Source organism: Prunus dulcis, chromosome 1 (genome assembly GCF_902201215.1).
Source record: "Prunus dulcis chromosome 1, ALMONDv2, whole genome shotgun sequence".
Taxonomy (NCBI): Eukaryota; Viridiplantae; Streptophyta; class Magnoliopsida; order Rosales; family Rosaceae; genus Prunus; species Prunus dulcis.
This window is the reverse complement of record NC_047650.1, coordinates 31,157,473-31,177,342: the sequence shown is the minus strand read 5'-3', so window position 1 is coordinate 31,177,342 and position 19,870 is coordinate 31,157,473. Positions and strand designations below refer to the sequence as shown.

The following is a 19,870-nucleotide window of genomic DNA, read 5'->3' as shown; positions in this document are numbered from 1 at the left end:
ATTTAAATTACAAGAGAAAATTAGAGACACAACAAACAGATCATTGCTTCAGAAACAACATTAAAAATATGACTTTTTTTTTCATTGCTATGTTTTAATTTTCCACTTTCTATCTTTTAATGATGAAAAATATAAATAAAAAGGTTTAATAAAGCTTTAACTTTGTGTTGGACTAGAGGATTTTTGAGGTTCCCCAGGCCCATAGCTCACTTGGGCTGTGGTTAGTGAGATTCTTTTGGGCCTGACCAACCGCCAGCAAGAACAGAGACTCCCATTTTTCTCTCTCTTCTTCCCCAGCTTTCTTTTCTGGTGTTGTGGTTTCCTCTGCAATCTGCTCTGCACCTCTTTCTCGTTCTCTCTTATCCTACGATTCGAGACCGTGCATAAGCTGAAAAAGGAGAAAGTAGAACTTTACGTTGATCTAGAGGAGCTGTACGTTATTGGAGGTAATCCGACCTTTCCCTCATTCGTTTTCACTTAGGGCAGAAAATCTCAAGCATACAACTTCTGGGTAGTTCCCTAGAGCCTTTGGTCTGCATAAAGCAACGAATATCAAAATAATATACCGCTTCTTTAATCTAACCAGGTTCAGGGGAAAAAAGTTTAAACTTGAAGCTTCTGAGCCGTCATCCAAAGAGGTCAGTTGGAGAGATTCTTTATGGGTTCGATTTGCTTCGTTGCGAGTTTAGATGGGCTTGGTGCAATTTTTGTGTGTAGCTTTTGTATCAATTTCAATGCCTTGTTTGTTAAGTAGCTTTCTGTCATTTTCAGGGTAGGCAAGGGCCAAATGGCAAAGTCTTGCAAGGGCTTGGCAATGGAGTTGGTCAAGTGTCTTAGTGAGTGCGATTGCGTTAAGGTTGAGAAGCGATCGTACAGAGAATGCGCTGGGGAGAAGAGTCCATCAATATCAAGCGAATGCATTGGTCTGAGGGAAACATATTTCAATTGCAAGAGAGGCCAGGTTGACATGAGAGCTAGGATTCGGGGGAACAAAGGCTATTGAGGAGCAGTGGTAATGTTTACCAAATCGTGAAACAAAGTTTTGTACTTGAATTGAAGATTGTGAAATAAATTTTTTAGTTCAATTGTAGCCGTATTTTTTGTACTTACGACCGATACCTTTTCCTCAATATTAATAGTTTCTTTGTAGTAACCTGAAAAATCTTGTTGAATATGAAGACAACTAATTAATAAAGGCCAAGAATTGTACTAGATGGTATCTATAGTTTAATCAAATGCATGTTTGGTGTATGTGCTCATCTTCATGTTCTACTTGCAATTTCAATGTTGCACTGTTGGCAATGCCATTTTCTAATTCGTTTGTGCTGTTCTACTCTCAGATTTTTCCATCTGTAATAGTTATGTTAGAAATAACTTTCAGGATATCTAGAAATTTAGTTATGTTTAAGTCCTATAATCTATCCCCTGCTCGATGTCTAGAGAAAACGCATTATGCAAACCTCGGCCAAGCAGATTTAGTTGGTCAAGCCATCATTCCATAATCTAGCCCCTGTTCGATGTCTGTTCACAGGTTATTGTAGTTTAAGTCCTATAACTCTGCTAGATGTATTGCTTGCATGTTTTGTTCCCCTGTGGGGAGAAATTGGATTGAGTTTTTTCTTTTAATATTTTCCAATTTTTGTACAGATTGATTTGTTTTTGAAGTATCTTGTGAAATAGAATGTAGCAATGATGATGAATCAAGACCATGTACGGACGCATTCTCTACGATGAGCTTTCAATTCAAGCACTTTTTGAGCCACATTAATGTAGAAGTAGGATAGTTCATGTGTCGTTATAATTGAAGTTTTCAATTTTTTCATCTTGTATAATTTTTTTGTTTCAAGTCTCGAGTGTCTATTTGAGAATGTTAGGCAGTAATGTTCGAGATTCTGTGTGATTGGATTTGAAAAAGCTTGGACCTGAACTTTGGTGACTGAGTTTCTTTGTTTGTTTGGTTTCCTGCCTTTTCCGTTAGCAAGAGAATAGAGGGTATTAGTTATCATTGAGTTTGACCAAGGATGATGTAAATCTTGTTAATCATCTTTTTCAAAATTAGAGTTATTGAAGAAGTACTTTTCTTCTCTTATGGGTGCATAAAAAAGTGCCTAGCTCAAAACCATGGGTTGTAGTTCTTGTTCAAGTTCAATGCTTCACAAGGGGTGCATAACCAGATTGTAACTTGTTTCAGGCTTCTTGTGGGCTTTGAATATATTGACCAATGGTGGTGTGTTAGAGCAGGGACCATTGCTAGGATGTTGATGGGGTCTTGTCTCATTCATGGGGTCCTTTGGGGGGTTATGCATGGTTGGTTGCTTGTTTATTATGCCCCTCCTCCTCTCTGTTCTTTTCTCCTTCCTTTTTGTGTTTTGACTGTTACGAATGCATTGTGGAATAAAGACAGCTGCATTGAAGTTGATTTGTATACATCTCTAGTTTCTGCTATTTGTAGTCTTTGTAGATGAGTTTGTGAGGTTATGTTTGGAGATCATGTAAGAGGAATTGAGTTTTCATTGGTTGTGAACATTTAATTTGAGGAAAAAAACAACCAGTTCGTTACTAAATGATTGATTTTGGTCTTAAGCAGGATTTAAGCTATAGTTACTGGGAATTTTTATTTTAGTTATGATCTGTAATCCGATAAAATATGGCATGACATAGGAGGCACAAGATAGAAGAAGAAGGAAGGCAATTTCGTGAGGCGCAGAGTCTTGCTACGCAACCCCATCTCTTGGTCGTTGGTTTGGTGTCTCTCTCTAGTTTTAGGCATATGCTGCTTGTTGTGCATGTGTATGCAAGATCTTTCTCTCCGTTGCTTTGCCTTTGCGTAGGTACAACAACAGCGACTATATACGACATCCTAGTTCGTCGTTTTGCACGCGATGCGCCGACCATTCTTCCTTGTCCAAAAAACCCAAAAGCCCAAATATCAAAGCCCAAATCTAAGCTTCGTAAGATCGAAACCACAAGCAAATGAAAACATCAGGAATCTCTGACTTTGTTTGCAAAGTTCCAAAATTCCAAGCCGTCGAGGGAGAAAATTCTCGTTCGTAATTTCCAAACGAGAGAAATATACCACGAAACACATGGTTGACACGTGTTCCTTACTCTCAATTGGGAGGGTGGAGCCCACACGCAGACCACATGACGGCAAGAGCCATCAGGCTGGTTTTGGTTCGTCCAATTGTTGGGAATGATTCAAACTTCAGAGCCAACCTCTCCAAGCAAAAGGCAAAAAGCGAGAAGCTCAGCCATACCAGGACAAACCACAGCTAAGATGCTGCGAATCTTCTGTTTTTCCCACACCTCACTGCAAACTTATATATAAGCCCACCAAACCCAACCAGTAAGTTAATTGGTATCGTCAAAGGGAGCAATGGCAGCCACTAGACTATTGCGCACCTTCAAGCCTATGACTTTTCATTCTTCTTCTTCTTCTTCTTCTTTGCCGCCGAACACGCTGCGGTGTTCGAGCAAGGCCGGAAGTTTAAGCGGAGAGAAGAGACTTGGTGGGAAGAATGATAATCATGAGAGAAAGCAAATGGTGGTTGTCAAGGCCTCAATGGCCACTTCAGACACAATGAGCATCACTTTGAAGCCACAAGTGAATCGGGGAAGGCTCGCAGAATTGGTTTCCCTGCTTACAAAGACTAACCATGCTTTGCTCATTCTTTTGAGAACGGCCCTCAAGCCAAAACCTTCGAGACAGCAGATCCAGATGTTCATTGAAAGGGTGAGTAGGCATGCTAGTTTTAGCTTTGAGATTCTCTAACTTACATGCATGTTCTTCTTAATTTGTCAAAAGTTGTTTATTAATATTACGTAGTAAGTTGGTGTTTGAAACAGAATTAAGCATGTCTGATTAACTTTAAGTTGAATGAGTTAAGTTCTAATAAAAATATTACTTCATTTGTGCAGGGGATAATAGACTGTCGATTCTTTACATTACTTGCAGTTGCGGGATCCTTACTTGGCTCAGTTTTGTGCTTTGTAGAGGTAACATTTTCTTTTTCCTCCTACCTAATTCACCATCTTTGGCAATAGCAATTAATAATTATTAGAACAAAACCAATTAATTGTATCTATTTTCTATCTAATTTCTAGCCTAAATGCAGGGTTGCTTTATTGTTCTAGAGTCATATTTCCAGTATTTCCATGCCTTGTCACACAAGACGGATCAAGGACATATGGTGCATCTACTTATTGAAGCCATTGGTAACTACTCTCGCTCTCTCAGCTCTCTCTCAGCTCTCTGTATCTACCCTACCCTAACCTACCCAAAAACTAATAATTCGTGTTTTTTCTTTCTTTCTACAGACATGTTCCTGGTAGGAACCGCCATGTTTATTTTCGGGGTTGGGTTGTACGCCATGTTCGTGGGATCAAAGGCCGTGAAAGAAAAAGGACCGCGGTTTTCAGAGTCAAACATGTTTGGTCTCTTCTATATGAAGGTACCTTTCACTCCCTTCTTACAAATCACAGAAATATCTTCTAAATAATATTTGTATTTTGTACCAACAAGACAACATAGATTATGGAGTTATAGAATACTTTAATTTCTAATTCATGTCTGAATTATAATTTCCAGGCACCTCCAGCATGGGTTGACATGAAATCGGTTTCGCAAGCAAAGTCGAAAATAGGGCATGCAGTGGTGATGATACTTCAAGTGGGTTTGTTGGACAAGTTCAAGAGTATACCTCTGGTTACTCCACTGGATCTGGCTTGCTTTGCTGGAGCTGTGCTTCTTTCCTCTGCTGGTATCTTCATCCTCGCCAGACTCTCCACCACCTCCGGCGCTGTTGCTGGTGTACAACATGGAACATAGATCATACAACTAACTCATCAAAATTAATGCTCAAAAGTTCATCACAACAGTCAACATACGGTCACAGTTGGTTTATATTAAATTCATTTATAAGTTAAAACCCATTCTTTTTCTAGTATATACCTACTCAATACCAATACCTACGTAGCATAGCATAGTCAAGTCAGATTATTATATACTTCACTCAACGGGAAGAATGCCTTAAATCCCTCTCTATACCATAGATGTTGTAATCCAACCACGATCAAAGTATAAGGTTGATGGTTATACAAGTATTCATTTGTCAATCTTCCCTTGTTCGGATCAATTGTACTTTGATTCTTTACATATATAAATATCGGACTAGCCTAGGTACTTTGATAGCTCAGAAAAAAAATTGTTGTTCTAAGAACGAAAATAGATTTACAGAAGAAACTGAAAAGAGAACAACGTTAAGAGCTAAACTTGGAGAACAGAGTGCACCTCCTGTTTCATTTTTGGAGAGCAATATCTGCCCAGAAAAGAAAATGGAACTCACATTCGAGTTTATAAGGCGGGATTTCCTCGCTCGTTTCACCTACGATGCACATTTAAATCCTTGGTCATTGGTGTTCAATTTAAATCTTCATTTTTTCATCTTCGTTGAGGTCGATTTTCATATGGTTATGTCACTTTATGTACTTTGTTAAACCTGGGCTTGTATCTACTTTGTTAACAATTTTTTGCACATTATGCTTGTAATCAAATTTATGGCATTTCATCAATGTAGTGCTTCACTGATTTTAGTAATTTAGATTGGACGCTAAAATAAAATCCCACGGAAACAGAACATATTATAGCCAACAAGAGCTTTAAATTTGTACCAACTACAAGTTCCCTCTTCTTTGATTAGAACTCATCAGGCACACGAAGGGTCTGAACGCATTTCACACATAACATAAGGGCTTATCTCTGACAGGCCATTTTCCAACGCTCTAAACGGAAGTCATGGAAACTTTCCAATGGGGCCTCAGCCGAAACAAACTGCCGCAGGTCGTTTTCTACACGTGTGAAGCCTATCCAGGCTTAACTCTGCGTGGCCTTGCAAGTGCTCGAATAGAAATGTGGATGGCAGTTAAAAGAACAAGAACGAATGATGGTAGCAACAAGTGTTTTTTTCAAGAAGCTTTTCTGTTCCCTCAGAAATTCTGTTTCATGCACCAGATACAAGAGGCTTTTCTTTTCAAGAAACTATATATCCCACGTACCTTACAAAATAACCAATTTTGCTCAAAAGTTCCTTTTCTTGGATTAGACCTCGCCATGCACTGGCGACTCTGAACAACACATCACACACATGGTGGCAGAACCCTCATTGACATAGGTACAGATATAACAAGACCAATAATCCCCGTAAGAGCTTATCTCCGGAAGGTCATTCTCCATCGCTCTCACCAAGTTCTTGAAGTAATTTCCAATCAAAACAATCAGTTGGACTAGCTTTGTTCGAAATTCCATGAAATCTTCAATGGGTTTATCGGCATTGATATGCTCTTCTAGTTCCACTTCTGCACAATGATGGAGCTTTTCCAAGCCAGACTCTGCCTCACCTTGCAAGTACTCAAAAAACTGCCTCTTACCATGCTCATGCTTAGGGATATAGTACCCATATGCATAGCTCCATTTCAGCACCCGCCGGCATTCGATTATCTTCTGCCAGGCCTCTGTTATGAAACTGAGAATCGGATTAGTTTGCCTGTATTTCCTATCGAGCTTCTTTAAATGAACATCTTGCACAAGCTGAAAATCTACAAGAGCTTTTTTCCTAGACTCATGGTTAGCTACCCAACGCTCATAATAATGAACGTATCTGTCTAAATTCAACTTCGCCACCTCTTTCCTTTTATCACTCTCATTCTTCACCCCCTGCAGGTAAGAGTTACAAGAATGGCTACCGCCCCACGGTCCGAGGCATATCCAGCAAAATTCAAACTTACAAGGCGCCCTGCATCTCATATGGCTACATCCTTGGTTTTTCTCAATGGGTCGCTTGCACTCTGGACAAGGCTTGGTGTTTACAAGAATCCAATTCGTATTTTCAGACTCATCCTTGTGCTTCAACATCCACTTTGCCACAGTATCGCATTTCACCGGACTGTGAGCTTCCTCGTTACAATTCCAACAAAATATATATGAGCAGAGGCAAGAAACATCACAAGCTCCTCCACTGCCATCAACATAATCCACAAAATCCACAGCATGGTCACAACCAGGAGCAGGGCACCACTTTATCTTCCTCTTCCTGTAACTGTCTTCCACATAAGATCTCAGCAGGTACCTCAAATACTTGTCTTTGTCGGCACTCTCCGCTACCAACACAAAGATCATGTCTTCACCAACAGCAGCACCACAACATGGATGAGGACATTTCAGAGACAAGCATCCCAGGCCATCGTTGGCAATTGATTTGCTAATATAACCAACCCAACATGCTCTACAATAGAAATGATCACAAAAGGTGGAGCTAATTCTTCGATCATCAAAATCATCGCCACCAGGAAACGTTTCAAAGCAAATTTCACAAGTAAATGAACCATCAGTAGAGAATTGATCAACAGGTGGGTTCTTAAACAAACCCACCGTGATTCGAACCTCGTCCTCCTCATCAAACCAGTTGTCGAACAGCTTGCTGACATTCCAATTACAGTGGCGTAGCAAGATGATCGCGGCGGATCTTGACACAGACAGTGTGGAGCAAACCTCTGTAATGTCATGAAGCTGGCGTTGACTGATATCTGCTTCTTTCAAGACTCTGTACGGAAGATGTTGCAAGGGCGTTTGATCTTCTTCTCTCAAAAACCTATTCAAATGGTGATTAGATTCCATGTTTGGCATCATTGGCTTGCTCAAACCCTCCCGGAAGTGTCTGTGCAGTGCAGGACTAGGGTTTTCTGGACTTCTGGGTGCGTGGAGATAACGCCAACAACTGGAAGAAAAGCAAGACTCCATGGACGAAAGAAAGAATTAAGGTTTGGTTCTATTAACTTGCTCATTGACCTGATAATATAAGAAGACTCACTTTTACAAAAGTTGGTTAGTCAGCAAAGCATATGAAAATGAATATCCTTTTTCTTTTTGGGGTTTTCTTTCCTGCACGAAACCAGTTTTATAATAAGTCTTTTTGGGGCTTTTTCTTCTTCCTCAGCTCTTTCATTGTTGTGGCTTTACTTGCATGGTATTGGTTTTATATTATTTCAGGCCTGACACCGCTGCAACTTCAGTGCCATTTTAAGAATAGTTTTGATTGTTCACATCGTTTCAACCAGATACTAAATTATGGTAATAAATTAATAATTGAGTTTTAACAAGATGCTTAAGGATCATTAATTCAACCACCATTCCTTTTTGGCCCAGGCCCATGATGCCATCCGCATTTCTGTGAATGCGAAATTCTATAGTGAGGGTGTTATATATGAATCCCTCATGTGGACTTTCATATTAGCTGTATGATAATTTCATTAAACTTAAGTGAAATTACTATTCAGATGAATCCTGTAGCTAATTTAAGGTCTATATCTATAGTCCATATATGATACCCTCACTATAGAAGGGCTATGAGCCAGCCAGTACACAAGACAAGAAATAAATGGTGGGAACATCAAATATATTTAACGGTTTATTGTTTATTCGCCTATATCGACAAAAAGACACTTGAAAACTCTACAATTTTAATAAATCAAATTATGGGAAAATGTTTCCGGAAAAGAGGAGAAAGATTACAGCAAGCTAAAATACAACCCTCAAAAGAAGCTATCAAGATTATACAAGACAAACTCTCACTTTACATGGATGCCAAAAGATCTCTCATTTCTACTACAGTTGGAATGGTCTCTGTCGGGTAAATCTTGGCGACGAGTTGAGCAAAACTTTCATACTTGTCAAGGAACTCCTTCTGCCAAAATCCACAGCATCCATAAGATATTTTCAATAAGAACATGCTTCCTTTATTTTGTATGGCGTTTAACAAATAGGCAAGACTCAATCCAAAACATCTCTCTGTGTAATTATAGAGTAGCAAGATTGAGAACTTTATTCCCCTTTATCATTGGTTAAAGGTCAGGCTTTTGCATATGATATAAGAGTCTGCAACCATGGAACCCTAACATGTTTACAAAGAAACTATCCAACATACCTTGCATTTATCCCACAAGGATGGCAACAGTTCTTCAGAAGTCATGTTTTTCTGCAACTTCTTGTACATTGCAGTGATGGACTTGTCAAGCTGTATCAGGAAAGCCAAGATACTGTCAGCAATGAACATGCGAGACCAAGTTATTCTGGAAAATTTACCAACTCACCCCAGATAAACTTGATTTTAACATCTTCCGCAGATCCATCTTTGCCAACCCAAGCTGGAAAGGGATCTGAAATTTGTGAAGGAAGTTGATATCAGCCATAACATCCAGCAAGTTAAGACTTCTAATTTTTTTTTTATAAGACTTCTGAAATAAATAAATAAATAACTCTGCAGAAATGGTCCTAGCAACAACACAGATACCAGCCAAACACTACATTCTCAGAATGGGACTGGATACTCTTGGTGGAATATACAGATGCACAAAGCAATGGACATAGTTACAGATTATCAAGCAGTGTGACATAATTAATGAGGTTTTCCTTTTCAAAGTTAGATCAGATATGGACACTTGAGATGCATCTCAGCCGCTTGTTTTAATTTAACTACTGAGGACAACATTTAAGGACCGCCAACACACTAACCTCTTCTGGTGGAATTGTATACATCAAATCCTCTATTCTTCGAGCAAACTGGAAAAGACGTTCAAATTGCTGCCAAAAGAAAACACTGTGAGGGTACGTGCCACCAAAAATATTCTGTCCAAGGAGTATTTCAGGCTTATGCTATACATCTATCCCAAAAAATGGCTGATTCAAGACAAGCTAGATGCCTGTGTGAAAATTTCAGTGTCAAAATGAAAATTATAGCACGTTAGCTTTCACCTGCAAAGAGTAGTTTAGCAATTTCAGTGTCTTTATCTTTCATAAAGATTCGGTTTTGTCTACTTGTTCACAACGAGTAACTTGGAATGATATAAGATTCTAAAAGAGATCTGCCCAAAATTGCAGCATCCATATGAGAAGAAAAACTTATATAAGATTCAGCATCTGGATAACTTACGTAGTATATGATCATGCTGATATGGCGTGTGCAAGCTTGTTCATAAGCTTCACTCGCCTGGTGATAAAATTTGGCCAACGTGGGCACAACATTTGCTAGGTCATACAAACTGCAAGTAAACTGCTTCTAATCAGAATGAAGTCGACCAACAAAGAAATAACATTGATAATGGTAGAAAGGAAAAAGAAGAATACCTATTCTGAAATGCAGCATAGTTCTCTAATAGAAAAAGATCAGCATATTTTGGCTCTGTTTGTGCAATTTTCTCCAAAGTCACAAACATTATGCTAACCTGTCAAACAATTGATCTTATGTAAGAAAATGTAAACAATAATTATGCTGTGTGCCCATTGCAGCATGGGCCTACTTAATTCAATATGGCTATGTGCAAACAACTTGCTTTGTATATCACGATATCTGATAACATTCTGCAGATAACAGAAATATGTTTCCAGAGAAAAAAAAAAAAAAAAGCACTCACAAATTTAGTGTATGCTTGATCAACCAAATCCCTAGATTGCCCCTGGATGTACTGTTCCATTCTTGTTGCCAGAGTTGCAAATCTAAGTAAAAGGAGGGGAAATCAAATATAATATTAAACAATAATCAAACACATAGGAAATAAATTCTATCACATGGGATAAGTAATCAGAGCTGACAAATTCCTTTAGAAAAAATACAAAAGTTTTGCCATTTCTGTTCTCTCAATTATATCTGACCAAAACATGCCAAACCTCAAACTTGATAACTGACTTAATTTTCAAAGAGGATATGAAGTTTCCTCAACAAAGGAACATAAGTAATGTATAATCCAGTTTACCTAGGGATGTATGATAAGACACCCATTTGCCTAACATTGCGTTCGTTTCTTTCAATCTGGTGGCAAGCTTCATCAACAAACTGCAATGGAGCATACCCATACATGGGTTCAGAACATATGACTATGAATTGATCAACACTAAACACAAGAACTTACACGACTGAATTGCATAGAAATTCTTGACTCCAGATCACCAAGCAAGAGACGCACAAATCCTGCTGCATCAGCTTTCTGACCAGAAAGATACCGCTCTGTAATCCCATGCATTGATATGCAGCGCAAGGGGTCAATTTTGTATGCCCAATCCACCACAGCATAAAAGTCTTCCTGAAAACCATATAAGTGCTTGCAGCTAAGTAACAAGTCATGACCAGGATACAGGGTGAAAGTGTGCAAACCATTAAAAGTAAAAAATAATTTTAAAAATATTACGGAAGGTTCACTCCCAAACAAATCTAGATGTCAGTGCAGACCACAAATCAAGCCACCTCATCAATATTATCATGCTAAAATCATAAAAGGAAACATAGATTTAGTCTTTCGCTGTTCTGGAGGAAGACCACTTGCCAAACCACTCTCTCTTACATCACCCCCTTTATTCATTAGACCCTGGCTTATTCTATATATATCTAAGCAGACAACCAAGAGTCAAACCTATGACATGATAAATTTCTGCAGCTTAAAACTTTTAAACAAACATATGCCATCCAAACAAGATACTGCTGGACATGAGATTCCATCTCCTAAGCTACTCAGGGAATCATCCACCTTACTATCACCTAAAACAGAGATAAGGGATCCCAATTCCCAAGTTCTGCACAGAGCAGATTGAGCTTTGAGGATGACACCCATAAGATAGATGAGATACTCATTTGGAAATTCATGGAAGTTTCTTTCAGCTATGGACAACAAAACTACGCAACCACAAAACAGAGAACGTCCAAGCAACAAAATTTCAATAGCAAGTGCGAAAAGATAGGCAATATGTTGTGTGCATTACTTGGATTCCATCGAGTAAATTCTGAAGAGATTCATTCAATGCTGCAAGCTCTCCTGAATTTTTACCTACAAAATTAGACAATTGTATCAAATTCCAGAGAGAAGTAGAATTGGCAGAATTCAAAAGCATCCATTGCAGACAGTGTAAAAATATGACTAAAAGCAAGCACATACAGAAAAGTACAGTGAGATATTAGCGTAAATTACCAGCTTTGCTGTCATTGTCATCAATGTCCATGATTCCCAAATCATCATCATTGGTGTCATCAGATTTATCTCCATTAGCAGTACCTCCAGGAGGAACAAGTGCAGGAACTTCAAAGCACATAAAATGTGCAAAGAAAGAACTCTGCAGTTGAGGCATTGTAGAATGGGCTTTAAATACAAAGATATGTACCATTTAGATCAAAGAAACTATTATATCACTTGAATTTTACCTCATCTACAAGGAGTGGGATAAAAATCGTAAGCATCTTGGCATAAGCTTCAGAAACAGTAGAAGTGTCTGCAGCATTCACATTTTGACCAGACCCAGCAGAAGCTTCAAGCCAGACAGTTGGATTTCTTGATGCCTTTGTACTAGCACGAAGCTCATTTGCAAATTCACGAGCCTGTAGGTATCAAATTATATACTCAAATATTCAAACTTATCACTTAACTGTCAAATCTCTTACAAAACAATAAATTTTTAGAACAAGAAGATTTGATTAGGTTACTAATGCATGAGGAATCAAGCCACCACTATTTTGCTTTATATGATTATTAGTTGATGCTACACTGAACCTACCAAACCAAGTCACTATCTTATCAGGAACTCTGATGATTATATGGAAAATTCAAGCACTCAAGATAAAGTCCATGATCAAAGATGATAAAGGACAACAGCCAAATAATATAACTAACACAGATATCTCAGAAATACATTCCAGGTAACACTCAAATGATAGAATAAAAGGATTGTGTTTCTGACCTCCCGACGAAGAAGCAAGTTGAGGGAGTCACAGTATGCTTTCCTCAAAGGACCCAGGCAATTCTTATCAAGACTCTGCAAGTGCAAAGGAAGAAAGTCACCAATCCACATGCGCAAGTTGAAACAACAAAAGTACTAATAGCTAATGCGATTAAGCTGAAATTTTACCTTTAAATGTTGCAGAAGGCGAGCATATGTTCGGCATTTGTACCGCAGATCAGCATGATCAGGCCTTTTCAGTTGCCCCCGCTGTTTAAATCAAGCACAATAGTGGGCAATATAAATACTCAGAAAATGAACAATTTGGTCAAATTTATAGAAGCCTGAGTCCCTAAAGTGCACCTGAGAAAAATAGCTCTTGTCGCTTATCATGAACTCCACCAAACTAGAAAAGTAATTTCGCAAGAACTCAGAAGCTCTTCTGACAAATGTAGATTTCAATTTTTCAAGTTCAGCTCGCTTCTCTTTAACCTGTAAGAATTACAATTAATTTTACCAATATAATGAAATGGTCTTAAAATCAGTAATAAAAACAGATATTTGTAATCTCACTCCATCTCAACATCTCACATGATAAATTGACATCATAGCCAGCTAAAAAGCTCATTAAAGTGATGACGGGTTCACACCACAGTGATGAAAACTCTATAGTTTGCACATTTGCCCACAAATCGTTGAAGAATAAAGAAAAATAAAAAAGAACTGAAATGAATGAGAAAGGTAGAATGCATACAGCTCGCATGTTTGCATAGATTGGATCCAAATTAGGTACTTCAAGACTGCGTAAAGCACCAGCTAACCACTCACATGCTTCTACATTTTGAAGCATACGTGCCTCATCAAATAAGCCTCCAGTCAAGCATGCTGCATACTGCACCAACAAAACGCCATTAAAAAGATTCTAAGCCTTAAAAAGTTGCCCAAGTTCAAACTAATTAGTTATGTCTCTCAGCTAAAAAGGATGGGCAATACACCTCAGAAGGAACACGCAAACCTAGAAGAAGCTTATCAAGTTCCTCAATGAGTGCTCTATTATTTACAGATTGCATCTCCAACTTGTTATTGCGGGTTTCTATCTGGGCATCACAACAGAAAAAAAGTTAGCAGCCAACTTAAGAATAGATCAAGCATTCAAGTAGAAGACATTCATATATCCAGTGGATATCCCAAAACCATGTCATGGCGTGGATACTGAACAACCACCTCTTAGTCAGAACCATGAGGAGATTGAAGTAACCCAGAATTAGCACCAATACAGGTGAATGTCGTTCAACAAGGAACAAGATGATACCATCACAAAGTTTGTTGGGAAAAAATGAAATGTAAACAACTACGTTTTTGATGTCATATAGTAAAAGTATAAGGGGGAAAAGGAAACTAAAATGAACCACTGGCATTCTTGTTAATCCCTTAAAATACAATGTCGTAGAACAGGCAAATGGAATCTTTGACCAGATGTACAGTGTTAAATTGGTCTACATATATGGTATGTTTGTTCCATGAGAAACAAGTTAAAAACAATTCCAATAAACTGCATGTTGGAAATAAATAAATTGTAGTCCATAAAGGATCAGTAAAAATCTAAAAAATTATCAAAGGTATCTAGAGTCCCTACCGATTCGATGTCTTCTCTCATGTGTCTGAGTTTCACATTGAAGATGCCTAACCATTCGTCCATGTCATCGACACAATTCGTTGCTGCCTCAAGCCCTTGCAGGACCTATAGGACCCACAATTGAACGTATGAATAACAGTATCACATATCTTCCAGAAAATAGACAACCATCAATCAATGTCCTAGCAGGCAAAAGAAGCTTGTACAGAAATCTCATGGAGACGATGATAAAGCAATGTATGCAAGTAACTCAAACAGATGATAAAGTTTCTCAGAATCAGAAAGCAACACTGTTTAAGCAAAAAGAAGTTGAAGGCTCTAAACAAGGATGAGGTCAGAAGATGAACGAGAGAACATTGATGCTAAGTAATTACAGTGGTTGAAAACCAGACTAAGTATCATGCTTAGACCTGTCTAATGCCGTATATATTATATGGTCACATGGATGACAACAGACTTTAATGGTATTAATACTGACAGGTGAGATAGACGATTGGGGAAAAATGACTTTCTTTGAGAAGAGTGAAACCAAGAACCAAACAGAAGAACATAAAAAGGACAATAAATTAACAAATCCCAAAAAGGAAGAAATGTGGCAAATGCCATCACACATAAAAACACAACTGAATAGAAAAACACTCACCTCATCAATCAAAGGTTCACTTTCCAAAATGGCATGCACATTTGCTGCTTCCAAAGCAAGAAGCTCTCTCTTCAACCTTTCAGAAAATGCTTCTGCTTCACCAATACCCATGACATAACTGCATATCACGCCCAGTCAAAATATGCCACATCACAACTACATCAAGATAAGTTCCAACAGAACATAGCTGAAGAGTGATGATTTTTTTTTAAGAACAAAATATGAAAGAAAATGATTGAGGCTGAGAGAAAAAATCAACTTGTTGGAGTCACTTGCGAACCATTTGCTCTCTACCAACTAAAGTAGAATGAGGCCCCCCACTTGGTGCTCCAAAACCCACTTAATGACAGAGTATGTGACCCCATAACCAAGTAATTCATGCTTCTTATCCAAAAACAAGGATCAAACTAACAAAATTGAAAAAACCCAGTAACCGAGTTTATCAAGTCCATAAAAACCTTAGCATTCTTCTCAATGGACAAATTAGATAAAGCACAAACAATTTCTACATCACAACAAAACAATGAAACTGTACATACGTTCCCAAAAGTGCCTCCATATCCTCTTCCTCAGCTTGGGAGACAAGTTCTTTTTCTACAGTGACTTTTAAGTCACGTTCAGTTACTGTTGATGCAGCAGGACCCTCTTGCATATCGCCTTGATTAGTGACTGCTGGTGTATTTTCCTAAATCATTTTTTTAAACAATAAATTAGAGAATAAATGCACTGCAAATATTAATCTAACAAACTAACGACTAATAAATGGAGTTTAAGCAAAATATCCACACAGAGGAAGCCAAAACATAGGAGAACAGAATGAATGAACTGATTTCAAGAAGTGACATAAAAACAACAAAAATAAATAATAACAGAATTCTCTCAAAACTAAAACAACAAAGAAATTAACATTGACAAAAAAATTATCATCATAAATTCATACCCACAATTAGCGATTGGCAAGGAAGTGAAATCTTCAATTATAAATATATACACTCTAGAAATAGTACAGTAGTACAAATTCATCATATGCACCTTAGCCCAAAGAGCCATCTCCACAACATCTATACCAACAACTTTAGGAAGGTGACCCAGTGCATCTTTGCATATGTTCAAAATACATAGTAAAAGGCGGTTCCTGCACAATAGATTTTTTTTAACAGAAAAAGGAAAAGAAAAAGGAATGATAATCAGTAATCAAAAGCTTATCAGTCTGTTTACTGAAGGAAAGGATAACATTGAAAAGAGGTCCATGTTCTCCATAGCATACCTGTCATCAATATTTCGCATGGTCCATTGAGGAGGAGCAACACTCTGGCTCCTAAGATTATCAAAACCCTACAAGAAATTCAGTCAGACCAAAATGGAAAATGGAACAACAATCTTTCTCAAACATTGTTTCTTGTTTTGCTTAATTGCAAGAATTCTATTCCCTTGCACGAATTCTCAACATAAATGTACAATTTTTTCATAAGCATACGGAAGGTGGATCTTCTTTACCAGAGTAAAAGTACACCCACTAGGGTCGTTTGTTAAAACCTCCACCTTTGAAAGATGCTTTAGCTTGTATAATTTTGCAGGCTGCAGTAAAAGAAAATTAATGAGTAATTGTAAATTGTAATCACGCCAAGTCCCAAATCAAGCACACAGATCCGTTTTCTTTATTTATTTTCCTTCTATATTTGCATTGTTAAAATTAATTATGTTGTCTAACTAGAAAAATTGTAACAATTAAGACTAAATCAGTTGCACATACAATGTATAAAGCTTTATCAGATAGTCCTCATGAATTCAATGAGATGATAAATGATAAGCCACATACACCATTACACATACACATCCAAGAGACGATAACACCAAGCACCGTTACACACAGCAGGCCTGGAAATGAAAGCTAGAACTACTACATTTCAAATTGTAAACCAACTGCCAATTTGTTTTTTTTTTTCCCAAAAATCAAAGAATCTTAATTCTATAGAAAAATAAGAATAAACAAACTGGACTTTACCTCAAGGACTCCTCCAGTGGAATATTTTAAGACTCGAAGAAAGGCTTTAGTCTTCTGTCCTTTGGATTTTACTGCACAAACCACAAAAGGCAGTTGCCATCAGTAACATACAAATTAAGTATCACTAAGTGCTTACACTGATCAATCCAATTGAATATTTATACTTGTGTGGGTATTTGTAGTTATGCATACATGCACACACCCTCTGACCTAATGCTTCAAAAGACAAGTCTTTTATTCCCCTTCATTTGATTTCGGATCACTGTCAGCCAATCTAGAGTGCAACCAAGTATTATAGAAGCTAATAGAACAAATAGAAAGGGTGGCCTCAGTTAGTAGTACCGACTACCATAGTGATACAGTAGCAGGCTCTTCATGTTATTGTAGTGAAGCTATACAAAATATGTAGACAAACCTCTAGAATTTAGCACACAATTCCAAATTAACCTTACTGATAAAGTCGTTACTGTGCCACTGCCATCTAAGGTACTTGACATGTCTTGTACAGTTCTGTTTAATGATTTAACAAAAATTGTCCTCCCAATCTGAAGATATGCGCAAAAACAATGCAAGTCTTCTTGTGAAAATTTACCATGATTGTTCAAAACATTATCGTAGATAATCTAGTTCTGGTTACTCTCCTGTCAAAAGTGGATATAAATGATTCTGCAAGTTCCAAAAACGATATTGTTCTCGGTAAGATTGACCAACTTATGTCTTGAAGAAAATCAATATTAATGGGAATTTATGGAGCTTAAAGGATTTAACACCATTCTTTTAATATTGGGCACCCTTGAGAATTATACATATCCGTCGATCATAGTAGTCCCGGCCAAGGCAAATACATATTTCTTAAAATTGTCCAGTCTGAGCACCCAACCACATTACTATCCAACCACATCGTGATTATCTATATTAATTCGGTCATATTATAATCATTCCAAAACAGCGAGAAACCCCCTAACAATTAGACAAGTTAAAATGAAGTCTGCAGTGTGATTTTCAACAAAATGCCCTTGGAAATAAAGCTAAATTTCTCTTCTAAATTTCAGAAAACGCGTACAATTCAGTCCAGATGCCACGCACGCACTTCTCTAACCAGTCATCTCAGGTCGGAGAAAGAATCTTCAAAGTGAAAACGATATGCGGAAATAGAGAAACGATTGCGTACCGGAAAGAGCAAGAACCCTAGGTTTCGCCATGTCGCGGCCTAGCTTGTGCGTTTTTCCCCAGATCCCTCGGCTCTTGGCCACACGGATCGACATCACGACGCTCTGCTTGGTCCCTTCGATGGCGGCCTCGCAGGCTCGCCTCAGCTCCTGGTCGTCTGCGCTCGATTTCGCCATTGCCGGTGAAACACTCTCTGGGTCTCAATCGGAGCCTGGTGTGATTTAATGGTAAATATAAAAGACTCTGGGATGAAAAAGACATGGAAAGATAAAAAGAGGTCCACGACGAAAATGCGAAAATATACGTGCATTGTGCACTTGCTCTCTGGTCAAGCTGGCGTACGGAAGTTTCGAGTTTGGACTTAGAGGCTCCGGAAATTATCGGGTACGGTCGAAATAAAATTAGTTATTTGTGAAACGGTCGAAATTTGTTAACAAAACTTAACTCAAAGATTTTGCAATCAATTAATCTGATTTCGTAATTAGTAACTGACTTTGATTTAACATGTTAGGTTTTGTACCAAAAGAAAATGTTGATAATATCTTTTATTTTGGTTAGTTTTATCTATGAAAAATATTAAGGTTTATCATATTTTTCATACCACATTGTGTACCACCTCTCTAATAGAGGTGGGCCCCTCTCTAGACTTGCATATGATTCAATTTAAACATCCATTCTTTAAATGATTGTTTTCTTTTCGTGAAAAAGTATTGTAAGATAATTAAAAAAATGACGACTCAACCAAAAAGTTGGTTTCAGACCAAAAAAAAAAAACAAAACAAAACAAAACCAAAAAGTTGGTGAGTTTATATGAAAAAAAGACTATACGATTACTACACCTACACATGAAGGAGTCCGATTTTCCTGTTACCAAAGTCCCTGCGTCCCCATGTTTCCTTCCTAGTTTTGTGACATGTGTACTATAACTTAACAGGAGTTTAACTCAGTTAACTCTCTTTTAGCATTTTTTTTTCTTTAATTAAAAGAATTAAAATATATTATATTAGAATACACGTTTGACCAACACACAAGGCTCCATTCATAAGCAGTTGTTCAACATTTAGGACAGCATCCCCATCTAACCACCACTCTTAACCATTTCACCATTTAACATATTCCAAATTATTAGTACCCAATAAAGCATTCATTAAATAGTGTATCTGTGGACAAACAATAAAGCATTCATCCCTATGTATATAAGGGTGATTAGCGTTTGATACACACCCCAAAAACGTCTTTGTACACCCAAAAATTCCCAGAATTGCCTTTGTAGCCAAGTGTCCAAAGACATAGCTTGAAAATAGGATCAATTTAAAAGGCAAGATGGGAATTAACTTCTGATGAACCAAAATGCTAGAGGTATGCTTCAGCCAAATCAACCTTCTTCCTTCTCTTTTTCTTGAATTTTTTTTTTTTTTGAAACCAAATGAATTGCATAATTGGTATATAATTATCACAAATTAATCTTTTAAAAGCTTCTTGTGCGTTGGCTCCAACACCAGCAACCAAAAAGGGGGGAAAAATTATGAAGTAGAGCCTGGCTCACCTCACGAACCAGTGGCCAACGAGCGAAATATATGCAGGGGCTCAGTTTTCGTAATTATATACCCATTACGCAATTCATTTGATAATTATATAACCAAGATGAAGCTGCTGAGTTTTTCA

At 37.7% G+C, this 19,870-nt stretch overlaps 4 protein-coding genes across 8 annotated transcripts; 2 read left to right on the top strand and 2 right to left on the bottom strand.

Moving 5' to 3' along the window:
* Positions 1 to 277: 277 nt before the first annotated feature.
* On the top strand, positions 278 to 1,212 carry LOC117614430 (cytochrome c oxidase assembly factor 5). The gene is made up of 3 exons (XM_034343235.1): positions 278 to 446; positions 587 to 638; positions 772 to 1,212. Exon 3 carries the CDS (start codon positions 788 to 790, stop codon positions 1,001 to 1,003), a length of 216 nt encoding a protein of 71 aa, XP_034199126.1. The 5' UTR covers positions 278 to 446; positions 587 to 638; positions 772 to 787; the 3' UTR covers positions 1,004 to 1,212.
* A 2,157-nt stretch (positions 1,213 to 3,369) lies between these two features.
* On the top strand, positions 3,370 to 5,173 carry LOC117615164. The gene is made up of 5 exons (XM_034344182.1): positions 3,370 to 3,733; positions 3,919 to 3,996; positions 4,116 to 4,215; positions 4,318 to 4,451; positions 4,589 to 5,173. Exons 1-5 carry the CDS (start codon positions 3,377 to 3,379, stop codon positions 4,826 to 4,828), a joined length of 909 nt encoding a protein of 302 aa, XP_034200073.1. The 5' UTR covers positions 3,370 to 3,376; the 3' UTR covers positions 4,829 to 5,173.
* A 437-nt stretch (positions 5,174 to 5,610) lies between these two features.
* Positions 5,611 to 7,897, bottom strand: LOC117616610 (probable E3 ubiquitin-protein ligase ARI8). Its single transcript, XM_034345983.1, has one exon. The coding sequence runs from the start codon at positions 7,793 to 7,795 to the stop codon at positions 6,098 to 6,100; it is 1,698 nt and encodes a 565-aa protein (XP_034201874.1). The 5' UTR covers positions 7,796 to 7,897; the 3' UTR covers positions 5,611 to 6,097.
* Positions 7,898 to 8,429: 532 nt separating this feature from the next.
* LOC117613969 (exocyst complex component SEC3A) lies at positions 8,430 to 18,608 on the bottom strand. 5 transcript variants are annotated; one of them, XM_034342610.1, is made up of 25 exons: positions 18,207 to 18,608; positions 17,036 to 17,106; positions 16,528 to 16,608; positions 16,298 to 16,365; positions 16,063 to 16,165; positions 15,570 to 15,715; positions 15,031 to 15,148; positions 14,388 to 14,492; positions 13,747 to 13,848; positions 13,506 to 13,643; positions 13,115 to 13,243; positions 12,941 to 13,021; positions 12,773 to 12,847; positions 12,240 to 12,413; positions 12,010 to 12,151; positions 11,804 to 11,868; positions 10,960 to 11,130; positions 10,804 to 10,883; positions 10,465 to 10,546; positions 10,178 to 10,275; positions 9,984 to 10,092; positions 9,566 to 9,634; positions 9,145 to 9,210; positions 8,979 to 9,068; positions 8,430 to 8,738 (listed from the first exon to the last, which is right to left on the bottom strand). In XM_034342610.1, exons 1-25 carry the CDS (start codon positions 18,379 to 18,381, stop codon positions 8,628 to 8,630), a joined length of 2,649 nt encoding a protein of 882 aa, XP_034198501.1. In that variant the 5' UTR covers positions 18,382 to 18,608; the 3' UTR covers positions 8,430 to 8,627. The 5 variants fall into 5 exon arrangements, 3 of the variants coding, with proteins under 3 accessions (XP_034198501.1, XP_034198502.1, XP_034198503.1); XM_034342611.1 differs by lacking the exons at positions 9,984 to 10,092; positions 10,178 to 10,275 and having other exon boundaries at positions 18,207 to 18,479; XR_004583820.1 differs by lacking the exons at positions 8,430 to 8,738; positions 8,979 to 9,068; positions 9,145 to 9,210 and having other exon boundaries at positions 9,984 to 10,103; positions 18,207 to 18,480.
* Between the last annotated feature and the right edge of the window lie 1,262 nt (positions 18,609 to 19,870).

Bases quoted from the DNA above. Each gene is read 5' to 3' on its own strand.
- LOC117614430 (XM_034343235.1), top strand. From the start codon at position 788: ATGGCAAAGTCTTGCAAGGGCTTGGCAATGGAGTTGGTCAAGTGTCTT.
- LOC117615164 (XM_034344182.1), top strand. From the start codon at position 3,377: ATGGCAGCCACTAGACTATTGCGCACCTTCAAGCCTATGACTTTTCAT. The intron at 3,997-4,115 runs GTAACATTTTCT...GCCTAAATGCAG, and splicing joins CAGTTTTGTGCTTTGTAGAG to GGTTGCTTTATTGTTCTAGA. The intron at 4,452-4,588 runs GTACCTTTCACT...TATAATTTCCAG, and splicing joins TTGGTCTCTTCTATATGAAG to GCACCTCCAGCATGGGTTGA.
- LOC117616610 (XM_034345983.1), bottom strand. From the start codon at position 7,795: ATGGAGTCTTGCTTTTCTTCCAGTTGTTGGCGTTATCTCCACGCACCC.
- LOC117613969 (XM_034342610.1), bottom strand. From the start codon at position 18,381: ATGGCGAAATCGAGCGCAGACGACCAGGAGCTGAGGCGAGCCTGCGAG. The intron at 14,493-15,030 runs GTGAGTGTTTTT...TGGGTCCTATAG, and splicing joins GTGAACCTTTGATTGATGAG to GTCCTGCAAGGGCTTGAGGC. The intron at 13,022-13,114 runs GTGCACTTTAGG...TGATTTAAACAG, and splicing joins ACAAGAGCTATTTTTCTCAG to CGGGGGCAACTGAAAAGGCC.